This window comes from Bombus pyrosoma, linkage group LG12, assembly GCF_014825855.1.
Source record: "Bombus pyrosoma isolate SC7728 linkage group LG12, ASM1482585v1, whole genome shotgun sequence".
NCBI classification, from domain to species: Eukaryota; Metazoa; Arthropoda; class Insecta; order Hymenoptera; family Apidae; genus Bombus; species Bombus pyrosoma.
Genome location: NC_057781.1, coordinates 4,129,554 through 4,152,157, shown reverse-complemented (window position 1 = coordinate 4,152,157; position 22,604 = coordinate 4,129,554). Strand labels below are relative to the sequence as shown.

Here is a 22,604-nt window from a genome sequence, read left to right as displayed (position 1 = left end):
GTCTTGAGTTTCCCTTTCACGGGATTGACGCGCGAACTCAAGGTCTTGCCTTGGCTTCAGGGTCGGTGCCACGGCCTGGAGAGTGCGAAACGGAGAGAAAGAGAAAGAGGACACGGTTGTGTCTCTCTTCGTACAGTACCTCTCCTTCCCGTGTTCGGGTTCTCTTTCTCGCACGCTTGTATCGATCCGACTGGCTGCCGGATGTAGTATCTTCGACGCAAACGCAAAACCGAGCGAAAAGGTGAATGCAAACGCGAAATTAGACACGCGGCGCGCGCGTCGCCGGCAAAAATTCGAGGAACAACAAATACCCGGGACCGTTAAACCGCTTGCAAACTTCGTGTGCAAGAAGAGAGATCGAGGAGCAATCGGAAAGTGGCGAGATAATCTTCGATATACATCGCGATCGTTTTTCGATCGACTCTGCCACGTTGTGATTTCGATTGGAAAATTAATATTTACCTACGTATTTCGATAAATTTACAATAGCTACGAAACTATTGGTATACAGCCTTATTTCCTGATAAAGCGTTCGTCTACCAGTTTGTACATTTCATAGTGACAAATTTTTATAGTCATGTAAGAATACCACTAAATAATACGAAGTATAATATACCTGTATATAATACAATGGTGTGGCAGTATTTTTCTAACCACTATATGTAAGTTTACTAAAATAACAGCTATCTTTATGGACGGAATATCAGAAGGAACGCAAAGAATATTTAAATTTCTTACGATATTTGTATCGAAATTATTGCAAAATTATATAGCTAAAGAATCCTGCAATTGTAGAGTGACTCAACTCGTAGAATACAGAGAACACCGCGAGAAATACGCTAATAAATTTACCAGAACTACTAGAACTATTCGGTAATTAAACACGTGTTCTCGTATTCAGGTTTATTTTAATCTACGTCGGATGTTTATTGCACGATGGGATAGGGATATATTCGCATTTTAATGTCGAGTGTTTCATTCTGACGTAAACATAGAAACGTAGGCTGGAAAACGAGGGGATAAATTTACCACCATCGCTTGAAAAATCAAAGAAGAAAAAAAATTACAGAAAGTTTAGTAAAAAAACAACACGGCTCGATTGTCTGGCTAGGTTATCTATTCATTCCTCGGACAGAATACGTAGATCGTTGGTCACGTTTTCCGTTCGTTACGTCTTTGATAGACATCTTACAGGATCGCGCGGTTATCACCGATCTGTTCGCCTTTCATCTAAATCACACCCTGTATAAACTGTTTCATTTATGGTCGTTATAAATTCGTAACGCAGCGATCAATTCTCACAAAGTTGTTTACTTTCAAATTTAACGTGCTTCTCATTGCAGGCATTTTGATTTAAAACGTTAATTAAAAAGAAAGGATATAGGCGCAATTTTAATTTATACTGAATAATATAAATTCCTCTTTCTTCGCTTAAATTATGTTTTACTCGAAGGGAGTAATTCTACATAGTAATATTGCTCGAGTTATAGTACCGTGTTCCAGTCGTTCCCGCTAGAACGTTCGCACCTCCTGTTCCCAGAAACGATTCTGAAACGAGCCTGAAGCAGGTAGGTACTAACAAGTTAAATTTTCAATTGGAACTAGCTTACGTGCAAGAACGAAAATTGAAAGACCGTATTTCAATGCCATTTAATTAAAAGAGTTTGATCTATACGATTTCTATGAGTATAATCTTGTCTATTCTTATATTCTTTAGAATAATGTTTACGTTAAACGAAAATTAAAATCTACGAGTCTACAAAACTTGCAACGATAATAAGGAAAAATCATGCATGAAATATGGCCGAAGTTCTTCAAAGCTACGCCGAGGCAAATAACCGGAAATTCTGCATGAAGAAGAACGTCGATCGCCAAGAGATCATAAGAAGGAAAAATCTCAAACGTCCGCTCCAAAAATGTACGTTTCGAATCTTAAAAATAAAAGACATTCGAATCTACGAGAAGCTAAAAACTAGAAACCGGCGTTAAGACGAAAATAACTTCGACTCTCCAAAAAATCACATAGAAAGCAACATTGCAAACATTTCCTTCGAAAAAATTCCAAATTTCGAAATGAAAAATTCCCTAGATCGTTAATAAATGCCTGGAAGAAGGGAAACTGCAAAGGAGTAAAATTCACAAGACGATCGAAAGCACGAAAAGCAGCTACGCTTTGATCACGATCGAAACGAGCACGTCGAAAAGTTGCGCGGAATATGTGGCGTCGCGGCGTAGTCTCGCCACCGTGGGAGCGTGTAAGCACGCATATAATGCGTGCGCAAGGTCGCACGATTCGTACGCGCGATACACACGCACAAACGATGGCGCGCGAGCGAGAGAACTCCAACCCTCTCGTGTGTGCGTGTGTGCGTGTGTGTGTGTGTAAGTGCATACACGTGTGTGGCGACGCATGAGTCACAGCGGCGTTTGAAATACGCGCGCGTCCACAGTGTGCGTGCACGCACGCTGAAAGCCAGCCAGAGAGAGAGACGCGTGCCTGACGCATTAGAGTCGTGCACAGCTCAAAATCGATATGGCGAATCTAGCCGGATTATTTCCTTCACGGGGCTTCGCGCAATGCTCGTAATCCACGGGTAAACCGTGGCCGCAGTTTGGCCCTGCGAGGTGACGTTTTCAAACTTGTCTTTGACTAAGTTCGTATTCATTCTAAGTTTGTACATACAAAATGTAATTTGCCTTTTCTTTGCTCTTCAGTAAATGTACGTGGACTCTACGAAATACTAAACATTTAATTAAAACGCCGTCTTTTCAATCATTATCTCGTTCAACGTAGCATCATCTATTGGAAAGAATATTTATTTAGTTTAAATGAATTCTTGTGAACGAATAATTATAAATCGTGGGCAAAGTGTTTCTATTATATCTTTCATATGTATATCTGTTGTATGAATTGCAGTTATATGCCCGATGATAAATAAAATTCTACTGTATTTATACAAATTATCAACTTTTTAATTGAAAACTTTCCGACCCCTGTTTCTATGAATTCTTCGCGTTGAGGCGCTTTGTACGTTGAAGAATCGTACAGACATTTGGGAGAAACGATAATATCCGAGTGTAAGAATAGGAGATCTAATTCACGTTGTTCATCTCTTTCAAGGATTGCAAATGTTGAGAGAATTTGAAGAACTCTAGTAAAAAGAAAGCCCAACTTCAATTATGAAGAATCTAAAGGACAAATAAAGATCCAAGAATTCAGAACAGAAAAATCAACCTCCATTTATGGGAACAAACTAGACGAGAATTAATAAAGAAATAATCAACGATTTGCTTACAAATCTTCCAAAGCAACAAGATAATAAAAAATGAGATCAAAGATGGACGAAGTTGGATATTTATCTGTCAACAGCTTCGAGAAAGAAGCAAAAGGCTTCATCGTTTCTGATCAGACCATGGAATCTATCAACCAATCGTGACAGGACAACAGGACGGGCAACGTGAGCAAGGTATTTTGCATTTTTTAGCTATAATTGGACATTGGGGTGTCCCACCTTGTCATTAAGTGCACGTGAACGGTTGCACGTGCACGTGTATCGCCTGCGTGTCCTGTTCGCGACAAGGTTCTCGACTTCGCACACTCTGTTAGCCTCACTCGTTCGATCCACGAGAGCAAACCCATGACCATGATCACGAAAATTCTCGTGGTTATTCCTATTAACGAAGTCCAAGTCTCTTCGACTTCGACATTCTTCGCGAAGTCCACCAATGTTGGCTAGAACTTCTGTACACGCGTATAATTCGCAACGAAATTGCCGACTTCCTATGGAAGCATCGCGAACGCGGGGGTTGGAAGTATCCATGGAATCTGAAGATTGATCATGAGCACATGAATTCGTGCAGATTGTAGGTTGTACGAATTTGCGAGGCCAACGCGGAATTCTACTTTGGGAATTTGGTCTACGCTCGATGATCATTTTGGGGAAATTCTTTGAGTTCAATTGGCAAACTGTTTTGATTATTCGGCAACTTTGTAATTTAGGAGCAGCGTGGTATCTGGCAAGCGGGCGACTTATGGCAATTGGCGATTTTGTTTTTTTTAATGATCTATTATTAGAATTATTTTTCCATGGTATTTCCAATAAAACCAAATTTCTATTACAGAAATTATCAACCGAAATTATCACTTCACGTGGATACCAATATTTTGTAAATTGATCAAAGCGTTTGAACGATTCGAAAGTTTTGCGATCTAAGGAAATTGTTGTGTTTCGTAAACGAGTGAGCTACGAGAAACATCGACTTTGCTTTTTAATATTATTTTCCAAATGTGAACTGCGTAAATGATCGAGCAACGAGCGAAACTTCCGTCTTCGTAGATTCAGCGGAAAAGGGAATGACTTTGTGCGAACCGGAAACGGCGGAGGCCGAGCTTTTCCGATAAGTGTCGCCAGCGAAATCGAGCGGTGAAACAAAAGGGAAACGGTGAAAGTGACGCGCCGAGGGCAGCCAGAGGGCGGCGAACGAGCACTGGGAGGAACGGGAACACGGCCACCGCGAAACGAGGCGGAGAGCTTCACATAAACGTTGGAAATTAGGAAAACCAAAATTGATTTTTCGACCTCCGTAACAAGTTCACGGAAATATATACATAACTTCATATTCGCTGGAATAATGTGCGCGAAATTTTCCACCTAATCGATACACAGTAGGGAACTGCGAAATAAATGGAAGGAGGCAAAGAATTCTCACGAAGGGCGGAAACTGGAGAAAGCAAAGTATTATACAGTTCACGTTCGCACAATTCCCGTGTATTATACCAGAAACTGTATAACTTTATATTCGATGGAATAATGTGAGCGCAATTTCATATATAGTATGAAATATATAATCATATACGGTAATCATGTATATCATGAAAGGACGAAAAGTAGTAGGGAGGAAGAAGAAGAAGAAGAAGAAGAAGAAGAAGGAGTAGAGGTTTTCAACAAGGAAGAAAAAGTTCATCGGAGCGTGGAAAAGAAAAAGAAGAAGGGGTAGGGGTAAACTAGGAAAGGGGGAGGAGAAAAGATGAAAAAAGAGAGGGAGTAGGAGAAGGACGTGGAGAAAAACAGAGTAAAAGAATGGTTTTCTCTGTGTTTCTCCGTTGCTCGTACGTGCGATTGTGCGTGCGCGCGCGTGTTCTCGTAGAGCATCGTAGCTGCCGATGTGTTACGGGGAGGCTGTGACTCATCCTGCGGGAGAGGGAGAAAGAGGAGGAGACGGGGAGAGGATGGGGGAGAGAGCGAGTCCTGTTCCCGTGGCAGGAAGCAGCGAGTGGGGGCGGGGATCGATATATCGACTCGAGAAACGTTCCTGCCGCTAGCAGGACTGCGTAGATTCAAGGTCCTCTTTTTCTCTGTTCTCTCTCTGCGTGGCTGTCTAGCTCGCTCTCGCGGCTCCGCAAAGTCACAGTCTTCTTCCCGTAGCCGGGGAACAAATGCGCGCAAAACTGTAAATTCCGTCCGCTTCCAAGCCTTGTTCCTTTCGACGCTGGAATTTCACCGTCGTACGTTTTATTCTTCCTTAAGTTCCCTTTTCTTTCTTCCTTTTATTTTTCGTCCGTTTCAATTGGGAGAAATATGGGTTTTAAATGAGGAGGAAGACATGTCGAGGTTCCAGGGATGAATTTTAAAGGAATCTTGTTTTTCACCAAATTATTCGATCGTTATAGCGATGAATAGAAAATAGGAAAATCGATTTCTTCGAGAATGGCTTAGAAATCCTGAATCATACGATTATTCGATCGTATTTAACCTTAACGTTTCAACCCCTTGTCTCGTAATATCGAGTCACACTTCTGCCATGGACTATAGATCGAATATAACGAACATATCTGTCTCAGAATGAATTCAATTTTACAAATTCTAATCTCACTGTCGTATTTCGATACTGTCCTCGAATAAATTCCTAAAGATCGAAATATCTAAACTCAACGTACATACCATATTCACGAGAAAAAAGAGAAAAAATCGCAAGATAAATGACGAAAAACTACAATCTGAATATTCTTCACCTTCGTGTACAACTACCCATTATCGTCAAACCCTTGCAACTTCCAATGTACGTTCGACACTGAAAATCGACACGGAGCCATCGGCGTTAAGCGGAGACCTGAAGCCCCCGACGATCGATCGCCTCGGTTTGTCGACTACCGTTTCTCAGTGGCTCCAGAGTCGACGATTCGCGAATCACAACAATTCGCTGGAAGCGTATATACTGCTCAGGTCCACGTGACATCTAGTGGATGATATAGATTCAGCGAGCGCGTCGAACCTGCTACGACATGGCACGATGACGTCAAAGAGGTCACGTTCAGAACATCCGGTGTGCGTAAAGCACATTTTGGCCATTTTTCGGCCACAGGCCTATCGATTCGCGAACGTCGCCGCCAGACCATTTCCGTTCGACTTCGAGAAGAGTTTTCGGAGGGTGGCGGCGGGGGGAGGGGGGAGCGACACAAATTCGATTCGTTTCGAGAGCGCATACGCCGCGCAATGACTGCGTCCTTTAAAATTGGATTCCTGAATAGCATTACGAGGGAACTTATTGTGTTGGTTGCTGGACCAGAGGTTCTCAATCGGTGTCTTTCATCGATCAGCGGATTCAGAACGAAAATAATTCGTAGACTTGGAAAAAACGCTTTTGTCTTTGTCAATTTCTAATAATAGAAACTTACGAGGGCTAGAGGAAAAAAAGAAATTATTCTTATCGGTGTTTTTACTCTGATATCAGTGGACGGCGAAAAAGAATGTACTCTCGTATGAAATAGTGGAAATTGAGATAAATCAAGTTCAAATCCACGAACTTCTGTGAGAATCCAATAATACACGTACCTATAGAATTATCGTTTTAATATATGTAATTGTGTAACTTGTTATCCGAAGAAGAAGACAAATAACGTTATTGACAGCGGTAATTAAGATTCGTTCCAAGAAGAATGTTGAGAAGAACGAGATATCGTACTGAATAATGGTAATTAAGATTTATTCGAGCAACACAGACGAGCTGAACGATACTTGCGCTGTAACGGACGTTTTTTATGCTAGATCCTCGGTCGTAGATCATTAAATATTTTATGTCGAGAGCCTCGAGAATCTTCTTATTTATTTTATTACTTCTTTTACCTAAAAAAAACTTTTCCGCTTCTCTTAGTTGCTGAACTTTCCTATAGCTAACATTTCTCTGTCATATTTCCTTAATTACACGGTCTTCCCGATCGGAGAATCAATTTTTCGTTGATTAGTCGTTTTTGATTTCCTACGGTGAATAATAACTTCATTCCTAACAACCTGTATAATTACATTAACCTCTTCACGCTCACGGACAACATGTCTTACGAACTAATTCTGTCTCGAATCTATGAATGAAATACCTCACGTCTTAACCCTTTCTTTCATGCTTGATGTTGCGTATACGCAACACCGTACTTTAATTTATTTAATTAACTGATTAATTAAACAAATAAAATCCGGATGAAAGGCTTCGTATCCACTAAATATTATAAGACGTACTTATATGTCATGTATATGATTTACGTAAGTATCCTTACGTACACATTTCCTGCAGTTTTCCCTGTCGAAGCTATAAATTTATAAAAATTCGCATTAATAAAAAATAGAATCGATGTTTTTCTCAAAATAAAATGAAATTCGGTTCTGGAAAGATTAGCGAAAAGCGTGACATCTCGTCCATACGTCGTAAGCACGACATCGAACCGGGTCTATGGATGCGGAAGAATTAAGAGGCGAAAAGAACTGTTTCACTTCGGGTAAAACGTGCTTGAAACGATCGTGTCGCTTCCTTGGTCGCGGCTTCGCACAAAGATTATCGGAAAACGGCGCGTTTAAATGCGAGCAGATGTACTTAAAGCGACAGATGCTTCGATGGCGATGCGAGAAATGGCCGCGCGTCGCCACGAATTCGTTGCTAGCTTGGCACAAGCCGCCCCGGGATTCAGGGTGTTTCGACGAGTCGAAAAACAGTCGTCGCTCGATCGATACTCGCCTCTCGTTCTTCCTGTACACACACTTGCGAACGTTCATGCGTATACACGCATACACGTGCGTGTTTCAAATACACGTATATGTATTTCAGGATTAACTAAAATTAAACTCGGTCGAGCCGAATGCGAGCAAGGACGATCTATTGACATTAACCAGTTTCGCAAATAGGATGCCGGTCGGCAGATGGCAGACACCAGAAGAAGAAAAGCAGATCTCGTTCGCGAGATTTCCAAAAGGCGATTCGATCGCTCGAAACACGAAACGCCATCTGCTGTACGAGGATAATTAGATTCTCGTAATGCAAGATAGAATTTTTGTTGACTGGCTCGAAATGGTATTGGGATCGGTTCTTATTGCCTTTGACGAACGAGCTGTACAGGTTTCCGGTTCGAAACGGGTAATCCGATAGATGATACGTTTTGTCGCGATGTTTTCACTCTTCTTTACAGAGAGAACCTCTTTTCCTCCTTTTCGATTGTCAAATGTTAAAGAGAACTGGCCATGTTAAAGATAAAATCACCTGTGTGTAACTACCGTTACGCTAAATAGAAACAAGTACTCTGTCTTCTACATCTTCTGACAGAGAAGCTTTTGAACGAAGAGGAATCATGGTAAGTCCCGCTTATGTAGATGGATACTTCAGGAACAGTAAAAGTAAAAAAAATTAGTTTAAAAAACTAATGTTTGTAGTTTTATCATCAAAGAATTATCGTTACACGTTTGCCTATGCCCCTCTGATATTTTTATGCAAGGGGAAAAAGTTTTATCGAAAACACGGTAAACATCGTAAAATCTCGGGAAATTTGGCTAGACGCGACTCCATCGTCGCAATGGATCGACGAACCGCGGCTAACGACCACGAAAACTGGATTTCACACTCGGCTGATGAAGGCCGCGTCCCGGAGAACCCGGCCCGTGTACCAAGGACGAAATTCCCTTGGCAAGGTGGCCGGGTCGATCGTTACTCGCGCGATTTCGCTGTCGCAACGTCTTCGCGCCTGCCTCTCTTCCAGGAAAATCGAGTTTTCACCGTTTTCCCTTTTACCGAGATGGAAAGGGAAAACGGGAGGAGAGAGGAAGGAAAGGGGAGGTTGTATTAATTTATACGAAATGTTAAGTCCGTGTTTCTTAATCGAGTCAATTGTCCTGGGCGACGATTAATCGACTTTTCCTTTCGCAGAATGAACGGAGTGAAGCGAGCAATCTGTTCACATCTTCCGTGTCTTCTGAACGAGATGAAAATTACGCGACAAGGTGAACAAGTTCTTCTTTTTCAAAGATGATCTTTTTTACTCATGTTAGGCGCACAGTTTGCCTTATCATTACGGTTAGTTAGCTTCTCGATTGAAATCAAAGCTATACAGTAACGCGAATAAATTCCTTTTAGTTGTAAGACCATACAGTACATTTGTAAGATGTTCCTTTTTTTCTTAAATCCTTAACTGGTATTGTTAGATTATAAGTGGTACATTACAACAGTTTGACATATCATTAAATTTTAGACTATACGTACTTTCTTTTATTCTATTCTTCACCTGCTGAATATCATTAATAATTTCTAAAATGGTCGTAAAGTGGTAGGAAAAAGTGGAAGTGACTAAAAAATAGACGATGGAACGATGTCAGAAGATTTTATAAAGGGAAGGAGCGAAGACGGAGCATGAGAGAAAGCAAGGAATCCGAGCAAAGGAGGCAAGGGCAGGGAGTAGTTCACCGTTGCGAGACGTTTCGCCGAGAGGCGGTCAGGAAGTGGGACGAATTTTTCGACTTCCGCGGCTCGATCGATCCCTTGTGCCCCGGCAGGCTCTCAATATCCATTATTACGACGAAATAGGCGCGCGGGCGCACCTCGGCGCCTCCCTTTTGCCGACAAAAAAAAACCGGTGAAAACGCGAAAGCGCCGACGTCGAATCGAAACGCTCCTTAATCGCTCGCTTCATTTGCTACACGAATGGAATTGAATTTTTTTTTCCTCCTCTTCCGAAAATCGACTTTTCGTCGCGTCAACCGATTTGTGGGATCGTTTAACCCTAATGCGATCCACTTTAATCCTGAATCGAGTAAAAGCTAAATAAGGATTGAGAGTGAAAGTTCTACGGAATTATGATATGCGTATATAACAATGTTGTAAAATATTTCATAGAAATGGAAGAGAGGCTGCTTCCAATTGTATTTAATGAAAGGGAACTTGAATAATTTTCTATGTTTCCCAAAGATCGTTAATAGATATTTAAATTAAACAAACGCTCGATACTTGCAATGCCAAAGTGATAATAACACGATTGAACGATTATACGCTTTATCAAATATGTAACGTGTACAGTACACATGAGTCTAAACGAAAAGGAATCATGGCAAATCTCGCGTACGTAAATGAGGACTTTCGTAATAGTAAAAGTAAAAAAATTAGTTTAAAAAACGTGTTCGAAGATTTATCATCAAAGAGTTATCGTTACACGTTTGCCTATGCTGCTGTGGTATTTTTATACAAAGGGAAAAAGTACAAAATTCTCTCAGTAGTTGATCCATTAACGCTAGAATTACTAATCTTTTAAATTTGCTTAAATATACTACACGTAAATCTATAGAATTTATCTGAGTCTAATCATGTTGAAATTTTAATTTGCAAAATTGTCATACTTTAATAACCATAAGAAGGATAATGTGAATTCCATCATTTCGACAAATTTCCTAGTCTTAATGATGAATATGACTTTAAACTAGAATGCATAATCTCAGGAATCAAGTCCTCGTTCCAAACCATCGAAAAACTCTTCCTTATTACCATTCCACGTCATTCTCTTATAAAAAGACCAAAGAAAATTACAAAAGAAATCCTCTTATTCATCTATCATCGGCAACCTCATCCACCCCGAAAGAAAAGAACATCGAATGGTAGACGGATCGGTCGATTAGTTTGGATCGATCCGCGGAAAAGGGTGATTCTCCCTTTGGTTCGAACGCGAACCGAATAATCGGCATTGGGCGGGCTTTTCGGTTCCGGTTTCTCGATAAATCGAACTGTACGAAGCCTGTCAACGGTAGCAAAGAGGAGAGAAAGAGGATCCGGCGAGTGTTCGGTTACTGGACGGCGTCGGATCCGACGATTCGCGCGCGTTTCACTCGTCGAACCGATAACCGTGTCCGATAACCGGCTGCAATTGCCTCAGGGTTATCGTACATCAGGCCAATCAACTCTACTCGGGCCTGGGAAGACGTTGAGAAACGGCTCATTCACTTTTCCACGGCCTTGGAAAGCGAAAACGAAACGTGTTTCATGATTTGTTGACTTTACTTGATCGCAGAGGAAATTGAACGATGACTGTGTTTCGGCTGGATGCCGGGTGACATTGATAGGGTGCTTTTGTTTGATTGTAATAGGGAGGGTGATTGATGATTATGATGATTAGGATGGAATGGGTTATGTGTTTGGAAATGGAGCGGTATGATCCGTCGATTGCTGGCGGAGTTGGAGCACCGTGTGAGGAATCGGATTGTAATGGGTTGGAATGTATAGGTTTCACGGTGTATAGATACGATTTTAAATTATTTTGGCGATCAAATGATACCATTCGTTTGTCTAAGAGTGTGATAACATTCTGATAATGATTTTTTATACTATAATAAATTGAACTACTTATTGTATATAAAACTTCAAACACTGTTTGGCGAAGATGTGTATATATCATATCTCAACAATATCGCGTGCAATTTGCATTCTTTTTAACCAATAACACGTCAATTATAATATAGCTATCCGTTTGTCTCGCGTCTTAAAATTCAATTACAATTAATCCACAAACGTCACACATACGCGTATGACGCTGGTAGCTGGTATTTTGCAGATTAACTGTCTGCAAAAATTGTTATCGTCGATGAGAACTTCGTACGTGTGAATATGTGCAGCATTTATATCACATGTGCACAAGACGATATTTTCCACTTTCCAAAAATGTGAATTCGCATGAACGTTTCCAGTTTCCGTATCATTTGCCACATTCATATCAATATTTAGGACAGAAATCGCGACAAAACATGGGCGGAGCGCGTGGACGAGCACGTTGTCAGTGAGGTCACTCATTGCCCGTTTGCTCCAGGCTGGTTCAACTGTGGTCCCCACTGCTTGATCCTCATTTCGTGCTCCGCCCATGATGTCCAGCGATTTCTAGAACCTGCTGCGTGTACCTTCGTTCGCGTAGGTCACGTATAGAAATTTCCAGCAATGCCATTAGCGTAGCGATGAATCGTGCGAAAACTCGACCGCAAACGAGACCGCAAAACGCGCCGCGTATCGCACGTCACTGATGCGATCTTCGTTGAAGATCGCTGCCCCCGGCGGTTCCAACGCGCGATTCCCGACCGGCACGTGTGAATCGCCGCTCCCGGCGACGTAACACGACGTAATACCGCGCAAGAGGCGGCGTGGGCGTTGACACTTCTTTCGGTTGCGTCCGAACTATTCGTCTTTCTTGTTATTGTAGCAACGACGTAGTAAATACCTACAGGGTGTTCCACAAGTGATTGTTTATATACAGTGGCTACGAAAAATATTTATAGGCGGTTGTATTCGTTATTGCATTTACATGCTAATTAACGCCTTAATTTACCATTCTTTTCACAATTTTGTCTTTATACCAAGCATTCGTCGAGTGAATATATAATTCGTCGAGAATATATAATATATATTCTTCGTAATTCTAATGCTATATCTTACGTTCTTAACACGGTAAGGCGCAAGACGCAAGGCAGGAAGCGAAAAAAGTAAGTGTTTTTACGAATATGAATGAAATCTTTAATATGAAATTGTCTCCGTCTTGAGGAAAATTGAGTTCAATACCTATTTTTGATAGTGAAAAGGAAAGGAATTGAATTATATCTGCAGTTCCGAAAAAGTCAGCTCTTGAAGTTCTACGATTGAAAACGAAACATTCTTTACGGTGTCAACAGCATTACCAAATACTTCTACTGAATCATATTGGAAACAAAACCAAAGACCAAAGCCGACTTCTCCATTCTTAGCTTCTGGAATTATTTCCCTTCGTAAGATCGACGTCTAAGGAAATTCTTCGCGCCTCGACCCACCTCCCTCGATAACTTATCGTTGCAACCTTGGCATAAAAAGGCGACAATGCAGCCAATTAACCGGTTCGCGCGTAGGGATACTTCTCCTCCGCAGAGTATACGTATCGATCCAATTGCAGCGAAACCCGGCAAGTGACAAACGTTTTCAAGGGTTGATCGATGTCGGAGGGCGAGGATATCATGCTAGTTGCACGATCGCAATTCCGACTTTCAACTTCAAACTATCCGAGACCAACTTTCTCTTTCATTCTATCCCGGAAATACAAGTTTTCACGCGAAAGAAAACGTTTCAAAGGATTGTTCGATGGAAAACCATTACACCAATCGCATGATAGCGATTTGTTCTTCAATTTTCGACCTCAAATCCATCAAAATTATCTTCCTTCTCCATTTCAGAAATCCTTTACATCCCGTTCTTTTTTTTTCTACACGAAAGAAAAGCAAGGAAAAGAAGAAAATACTTCAAAGGGTTAACCGATATCCGAGGACGTAGCTAATACGTCAATTGCACGATTGCGATTTCGTCTTTCATCTTCAATTCCAGACGGAATCAAGCTTCTTCTTTATTCGAGGAATACACGTATTCGTTTCACAGAACAGAAAAAGATGCAAACGAAAGTGAAAAAAAGAAAAGGGAGAAGAACTTGTGGAGGAATTTGAGGGGTTAAAATCGTTTACCCTCGGTCATGAAACGGGTCAAAACAGTGAGAAAGGCGATAAAAATTGGGGCATCGCGGATGGCCTCTCGACAGCAGCCAGGTGTACGATGAACTCGAGGGTGGCCTCCTGTTTCGCGAGCAGAAAGACACGGGGGGTGAGCCTTCCCTCGGGATAAAGAGGGTGTTAAGATCCGCGATGGTGTGGGTTGTTGTGACGGCAATGCTTGTATACCGGTCGGGGCCTTCGACTCGTGCCGCTGCCCATCTATCATCCGAGCATCTCTTCCCATTCCTCTCGTTTTTCTTTTTTTTTTTCTTTTTTACCTTGCCTTTGTCGTGCGTCGTCCCGCAACTCCTAACCGGTCGGCGCTGTCTCAATGTACTCGTAAAGATCACGAAATGTTTGGAGAAGTGTTATATGTGCAACTTGTTCGTTTTTTAAAATCAAAAGTAGCTGCACAGAATTTGAAATTACAGATTTCAAGGCTATTTTATATTTGGAATTTTCATTGTTGTAATCGTCTAACGATTCTAATACCATCGCGATATTATAGCACGATCATTTTTCATTTAGTTATCTCTACAAAACGATAGTTCTGTGCTATTTATATTTTCTTTTTCTAGTTTTCTAATGGAATAGAGATAAAAACTATTTTGTAGGAGATTTAAATTTGTTATTAGAACTACTTTACACGTTCTTATAATTCTTAGCTAATTAAAATGACAAAATAAGGATGTTCTTTTTCCTGCTGCAAGGGCAGAAGTCTAAAAAATCGGGATGCCCCAGTTTCAACTGCCTGTCGCGATTATTATGAAATGTTGGAGGGCAGAGACGTCGCGTCCCTGTTCTAGCAAGGCGTAGAACATAGAGGAGTTTAACATAATCGGTTGTCATTGTCGCGGCATAATAGAGCAACGAAGGTGATGCATATACGGTGACGGGTTATTCAGTGATCGATTTCGAGAATCGCATATTATTTGCACTCAACAGGCTATCATCGAGCGGAACAACAATTTTCTCGTTTAATCGCGGCTCATCACGAGATGCGCTCTGCCTACGCACGGCTGTCCGTGAAAGTCACGATAATAGCTGTCAGTGACTCACTTAAGGTCAGCTCTCGGAAAGTGGCACGATAAAGACAAGGAGCAACTACGAGTCGACGACTCGTGAAAATCATCGTCGATCTGTTGAACTTTCCAGTAAAATCTCGCTCCTTGGTACGTCCGACATATGTACTAAGAAACTTAGGAAGTTTAACTGTTTTACAATTCCATCCAGTTGTAATTTATTACGAAAGCTGAGAAAGAAGTTTGATTCAATATTTTTCGAAATATTTAAACAAAATTTTTCGAACGTATAACACGTTGTAATCGCTAAGAAGCATTGAATATATGTTGGCGTACTGTCGAGCTTCTATAATGCAGCAAAATTGCTGTTACTGAAACACGCGATAGAGAAACGTTATTGACTATGAATGATACGATGGAAAATGGCAGATCTAGCTGGAAGATTGGTAAGAACAGCTAACATTACTCATTTTACACCCACATCTCTAGAATCCCTAACGGATAAACGCGTTTCATAGAACACATTCCTCTTATCAGTATCAACGACCGACCGTTCGATTCTCTGCCGAACATTGATCTGAATGCTTTTCTTATCGCAGTTCCATTTCACACAGAAAATAAAGAGAAGGAAGAGAAAGGACAAAAAATCTTACGCAAGAAAAGAAAGATCGGGTAAAAAAATATTGTTTAAATGAAATACTACGACTTCTCGATTTTCACGTGATTAGTATGAGAAATCTTTGCTTGTCGAGGAACGAATCGATTCGTTTTAATTGTTAGGCGAGCATGTTTTATCGTGACGAGAAGAGAGAGAAAGAGAGAGAGAGAGAGAGAGAGAGAGAGACGAAAGCAAAGGAGAGAAAGGAGAAAGAGAGAAGTAGCGCTAGGCCGTATCGGCAGCAAACAACACGTTTGTTTCTGAACGAGTCTGAGTTCGATACGCGATTATTATGACCCGCGACGAGCCTTGAACTTGCCCTACGATAAGCGGAGCTGCTTACGAGACGGCGACGCCGCGCGGCTGTTTGTTGCACACCGCTCTGTACACGCTTGCCCGCGACTTTGCCATTAAATTGACTCGCGTCGGAGTACAATGACCTCGTGCATTCGAGTTTTCAAAACGAACTCTCCACGTCTACTCCGTGGCTCGTTCTCGCTTTCGATGTCATTATCCTATCGAATCGAATCGTTCTAAAGTGTACTTTTTCTTTCAATAAAGGTTAAACGTGGGTATCGAAATTTTTTTTGGAGTTCGTTTTACTTTTCGATGACTATCTTATCGAATCGAAGCAATTAAAGATATTTTAAATATCTCCTATCGTATAGATTTTGCAGAGGGATTGAAAAGATTCATGTTTGAGAAATTTCACTACTTCGTAGTAATATAATTTTAATAATTGTTCGATGATTATTTAGTAGTACTTCTGAGAAAATTTTATTGCAGATGTTTCGATAAAATTTAAATGGGTCTGAGAATATTTAACTCAGTCTCTTACGAAATGAATTGCGATTGCAAATAAATTGCGACCGTGTTGTTACGGCGAGGAATGCAATTTTCTGTTCTGATCAGAATCGGTAGACGAGGAGCAGTACATTCGGTATAATCAACTTGCGGCAAGTTATTGGTAAATCGACGTTGTTAGAATGGCACGTGATTTTCTGTTGTATCAACGTGAACGTCACAGTCTCCTCCTTTTTTAATAATTTTCATATGTGTAGCTCCTTGGTATCAAACAATTGAACCGTAGCATTGCAAATGCATAATTGACGATAACCTCCACTTGCAGCGCAACGTCTCTGATAAATAAAAGGAAGTAAATCATTCCCGTTGCTTCAACAAAAAATCACGAGAAAAGCTTCTTCCTATTTTAAGAATCTGAACTGATCAGTCTCTTTTCTTAAATACTTATTCCACGTTAACAAAAACGAACATTGCCTATTTTAAACATCTAAATTGATCAATCTCCCCTTTGCTTAATAAAAATGCTTGTTCGACAGAGTCACGACAGAGTCAATACAGAGTTCGGCGGAGTCACCAGCTCTCGATAATATTCTTTCTTGTTTAAGAATCCATTCGAGTCTAACAAAAATTCATAAAGCGCAACAATTTCTTAGAAATAAAAACCAGAAGAGGGAAAATATAAGAGAACAAATTTTACAATGCTAGTTTTTGAGCACAGTTCGAATCCGTCGCTGGGAGAAGCAACTGAACAGCCGAACAGCCAGCCAGCCAGCCAGCCAACGAGCCAGTCAACCCACCAACCCCCTATTCAATGTCGTTACAATAATAAACCACCTCGGTTATCTGTATTTCTGTATTTCCCTCTGGGATTCTCGGCACATTCAGGCATCGGGGCCAAGTTCAGCCTCTATCTATATATACACGGAACGTTCTATAACGCGGCTGTATGCCAGTGTTTATCCTATCCTGGCATCCGTGCGCCACCCCTTTCTCCCAGCGGGCGCCGCGTGCACCTGGATTTTCACGAATTTCAAGGGAAACATGGGCCGACAACCAACCCCACCCTTCGAACGATGTCGCGTGCCGACCACCTTCATTTTCGCGCTCGTTTCATCGCCCCTTCGATCCGCTCGTTCTCGCGGAATTACTCCAGTTACGCGGGCGCGAACGCGTGCGGCGCAACAGGATTCCTCTTCCAGCGAAAGTGAATCCAGACAGGGCGAATTTGTAACTTTTCGAGTGCTTTACGCGCCGATGTGTTTTTTTAAAGGGGAGAAGTTTCCAGTAAAGAAATGATTATAAACGAAAATTTAGGGACTGTTTAATAAATTACGAAAGCCCCGTTTAAAGAAATATCACGTTTCGATCGTTTCAATGTGTTTTAATCAGAAAAGCTATCTTACGTCTATCGTTCTTTTATTATAGTACCTATTTCGGTATACTTTGAATATTAAAATAGTAAATATTGGTAACTAATAGTCTGTAGATTGTTTTACGTATATTCCATTCTAATTAAATTCACTTTGGGTGGCGAACGATCTTTGCATATCGCTAATCACGAAAGGATTTCGCATATACCATCGATAAGTGATCGTGAAAATTCCAAGCTTCGTCGATGAAAATGAAATTAAGTGATAAAACATACTAACCTTTTTCTCGGTGAGTTTCTCGCACCGCCTCATTTTGCAGATCTGATGGCTCTTGTCGTTGCGGCATGGCGCGCAATCTCCGCAATTGTCCTTGCGTTGACATCCGATGCACTCGCCGCACCTCTTGCGTTTCTTCTTGGCCGGTTTGTCGCTGAGTCCACCGTCACCGTCGGCATCGGCCATGCCGCCACCAAGATGATGGGCTCCCCTGTTCGCAGTGGATGAAACCGCGGCTACTTGTCCGGAACTCTCGACATTTCCGGCGCCAGCGCTGTCTTCGGACTCCATCGAGCCGGCTCGCATTTTTCTACGCTCTTTTTTCCTGCCGTCGATGCCGATCGGCCTGGATGTAGGTGACGAGTCAAGCACCGTGGACATCGGGTTCTGGAAATTGGCGTGATGCAACTGAGGATACTCTGGCTTCACCACGGTCAACACAGTGTGATGAGGATGTCCAGGAGGCGGAGGCGGGAACGCCTGCACCGGACTGGAACCCAGCAACTGAATGTGCCTTTCGTCGAGTAGCTGCTGTTGAAGCGCCGGCACCTCTCTAGCTTGAACGGGAGCCGGTACCAAAGGATAACCGACGCTGCCTCTATGCGGATGCGGGGCTGGGAGCGGCGTGCCGAGCGTGTGGAAGCTAGGCAGGCCGACCGCCGACGTGACAGGTGGAGAGTGCGATATCGAGGCTGGCGACAATGGCGTGAGCGCGGTTAATTGAGGCTCTGCCTCGCTAGGAGCCGTAAATTGACTCGCGAAGCTGGGCAGACCTTCGGCGGCTGGCGCGGCGGTCGGCGCACCGCCACCAACGGCATTCTTCGACTCCCATGGCCTGTACTGGCTGGCGAGAACCACCTCACCCCGTGAATCGATCAAGCGACCCGTCAGTCCCTCGTAGTAGTCCCAGGAGGATGTCAGACCGAGTCCAACGTCCTGGGAGTGAAGGGTAGTCAGTGTTGTCGAGCTGTCCATCGCGTTGTCCCCGGCGAAGCTGCTGAATGGCGGCAGGTGACGCGCCGGATCACCTGGACCGACCGAGCTCGGCGAGGTCGCGACCGCCGCCGGAGGGCTTCCTGTTACCCTCTCGGTGGCGACGACCTCCTTCGTTACCTCGGCGCTCATCTTCCCCGCCACGTCATCTCGACGTGAACCCCCTGCACGCAGGAGGTCGTGTTACTTTTCTGCTTCCGAGAATACTATGTTTCTGACACTGGTCCGGAACGAAATCAACGACAGCACGAAAGAGTATACGGTGCGTATGCGGCTGTATACGCACACAAATTTCTGATCTTCCAATCTTCTTTCCTTTATCAGGTGATTTTATAGACGTTCGTTTTTCCACGATCGTGACTGGACGCTCGTTATCGGGATTATCCGCTTTGCTCGACGCGTGCTCGGGACTCGTTTCCACAGCACCGTGACATCTGGGAGAACGGGTCGAATATTCTTTCTCTATCGATGCCTTTCCGTGCCTCAAACCTTCCGTTGGTCGATACTGAAACGCGGGTTTCTCCTAACGATTCTTCTGGTGTGTTTTCTCTGCTGGTGTTGCCTTTCTTTCTAGCTTCGTACTTTTGCGTTGTCTCGGTATATGTGTTTCTTTTTCTTGTGTATCGGTGTGTATCGATGTGTATCAGCGTGTATGTGTGATTTTCCTGAATTCCTTCCTCTTGCCTCTCGTTTAGAGCTCTTCTTCGTTCCTCTTTCGCGTTCACTCTTGTCGTTATTCTCACTTGCTCTCGTTCTCTCGTTCGTACGTACGCTTTCGCTCTCTCTCTCTCTCTCGCTCTCTATAACTCTATTTCTGTCGTTTGTACTCAACAGGTTTAGGCTACGAACTGAAGTAGATCGGTTTCTCTGGGAGTAATTATATGCGAGTCCCCTTTTCCGGATATATAGGGCGGCCTGCGTTCTCTCCGTCTGTCTTTCGCTTTGGATGGGACTCTTCTTCTTTCCTTAATTAGATATTTTCATACGCGCTCTTTAAGAGTAGGTGCGTCTGTTTTACTTTTTTTCTTTTTCCTTTTTTTTTGTTTTTTTTTTTAAAAAAGAACGTCAACCCTTACTTTTAGTTTGCCTATCACGTAAAATTTGTTTATTACAAGCTTAGAAAACTTTGTCGGTCAGATTTTTTCATTTACTTATTTCGTATGCTTCTGTTTTGCGCTTTTTTATTTTTCTTCTAATTAAATCTGCTCGCGAAGAGATCGCCGCTCGTCTAGTTGGTTAGTGAGTATATCGTTAGCTCGCTGAGTGATTAGTAGAAAAAAAGAAATGGTAGATTCTTTGGTTTATGGTTTTTACTTCTTCTTTCTTCTTTTTTCCCTTTTGTTTCGTTTGTCTTTCTTTTAAATCTGCTCTTTTAAACGTACAACAATCGTGTTAAACGCGTTTCTCCGTTTTTTTGCTTTCTTACTCTGTTTCCTTTCCTTTTTCGTTTTTTTTTTCTTTCGTTTCGTTTTTCGATTTGGCACTGGCGGACTTTTTTTTATTTTTTCTTTTTTTTGTTTCAGATATACTTTGTACACTAATTAGATACTATAGCTCTTAATGCTTTGTCTTCTTCTGAACTTAAGCTCTTGGAATATCTTTCTTCTTCTTCTTCTTCTTCTTTCTTTTCGCTTTTTTCCTTTCTTCCTTTGTTTTACGTCGATATAAACACACTAATTACTTCTTTCGCGTTTCGTAAGAAAATAGAAATCACTTGAGGTTAATGTGGCTTGTTAGAAGGCGGTTGATTTGTACGATCTGCAACAGAAAGACACAACACGATATTAAAATTAATCGTTTTGCAGCTAAATCTATAAGACAGTTAATATCTTTATAATTCGTCTCTCATCCATAACTTCGCACAACGATCATTTTCACTTTACACACTCTTACGCTTTTCGGGACGAACATTTCAACATTCAGAAACAAAAAGAATATACAATGGCTACAAAATGTACTTGCACGAATCCCCTTACTCTTTACTGAAGTGTTATCTGATTAAGTTCTACTCATATATTTGGATCTAATTAGCTACATAGTATGTAAATGCCACAGTCAATACAATGGGATGCAAATACTTTCTGTAGCCATCGTAGTTATCTCTAGCCTCTTGAGAAATAAAAAGTTTTCACATCACACTCCCACACTTTCTATCATCCTTTTCGTACACTTCAACGCCTCCAGAAAAGGAAAGAAAGAATTCTTATAACCTCTCATAAAGAACAAAAAAGGTTTCGATGATAATAATCTTTTGCTACATCACTAAATTTCCTCAAAGAAAAAAAAAAGGAAAAGAAACAAGAAAAAAAAGAAAGAGGAAGAAAATATAAGAAAAGGAAAAGAAATTTGGCAGACGAACGAAATTTGTGACGAGTTGCTTCGGAAAAAACGGAACGTTTCGAGATAAAAACGCCCCGATGACGAGGCTCATTGAGTCCTCCCCCTTCTCCATGGTCACGTGAGGCGATCGTAAGCGAGAACGTGACACGCGACTACGTGGGAACGTGTCATAGACGTTACCATAACGTGACCATCGCTAAGCCAAGGTTACTATTACGTTCGGCGTGTCTGCACACCTACTCGCTCGCTTTGATACCCGCGAATGTTGTGCCCTAGTCCCCGGACGGTTCATTCAGCGTTGCTTAGACCGCTGATGATGGCTACGAGCTTTTCGCGTTCTACCATTCTTTGTTTTCATAAAATATGCACAATCAGTCTTCGTCATTGATCTTCGTAATGTGTATATTTTGTACTCGATTTAATACTGAAAATATAATATTCATATTTTCTATATTTTAGTATTGTTAATTCATGGATGGTTCAAGGTTAACCGCGCAATTTAACATGATAAATAAAATAGAGATTATTTTGAATGTTTAACATGGAAGAAATAGTATTGTATGTTAAAAGTATAGTTGTTATATACTATTAGATATTACATATACTATATATAATAGTTTGCAGAATAGAACGTGGTGTTCTATGAAAGAGTCATACAGGTATTGTATTAAATGGAACTTCACAACTCCTAAACTTTGATATTCTGCCATATTATTTAACCAATAAATATATTATTATATTTGACTTTATTTTATTCTATCGTCGACCTACCGTCAACTTACCCTGTTTTAAGAAATTAATCGCCCTAAAATGTTTAGTTTGTACTATCTTCGAAGTACATTTGCTATACCACCTAACCTTCGATTCTACGCTTCCTTTCTTATACAATCCACCCTCGTGTTTACTCCAATATTCGATCGATAAATATCGAATAACATAAAACTATCGTGCAATAAATTAATACGCGCATTATTAATAAAACAATCAAGAATAAAAGAAACTCTACTGTTCTACAGAATTCAATGAGTGAGCGATTCGCAAGCGGTTCCAAGCCATCGTCAAAAAGCGGTGCGATGTTGGTCCTCTGTGAGATATCGACCGCCATTTAACCCTTCTCTGTCCTTCTAACAACCTCTCCCTATCTCTCTATCTCTCTCTCTCTTTCTCCCTTTCTCTGTCTCTTATTCGCAGTGCATAGAGTAAGTACACATGCACACGATGAGCAATGCTACGCTTCTATACGTATGTTCATGTGTGTGTGTGTATGTGAATGTGTACGTGTGCTGTTGGCGCGCGCACGCCAGCCAGCTTTTGCACGGCTGGTGGATGCACATAATGGCCGGTACATAGA

General features: G+C 41.6%; 1 protein-coding gene across 6 annotated transcripts in view; it reads right to left on the bottom strand.

Moving 5' to 3' along the window:
- Positions 1-22,604, bottom strand: part of LOC122573971 (DNA N6-methyl adenine demethylase) — a 142,517-nt gene that overhangs the window by 107,012 nt on the left and 12,901 nt on the right. For all 6 annotated transcript variants that reach the window (XM_043741018.1, XM_043741014.1, XM_043741012.1 and 3 more), the window contains one exon: positions 17,924-20,671. In XM_043741018.1, coding sequence (XP_043596953.1) covers positions 17,924-19,045 — 1,122 coding nt within the window. In that variant the 5' untranslated portion in view covers positions 19,046-20,671. The remainder of the gene's footprint in view (positions 1-17,923; positions 20,672-22,604) is intronic.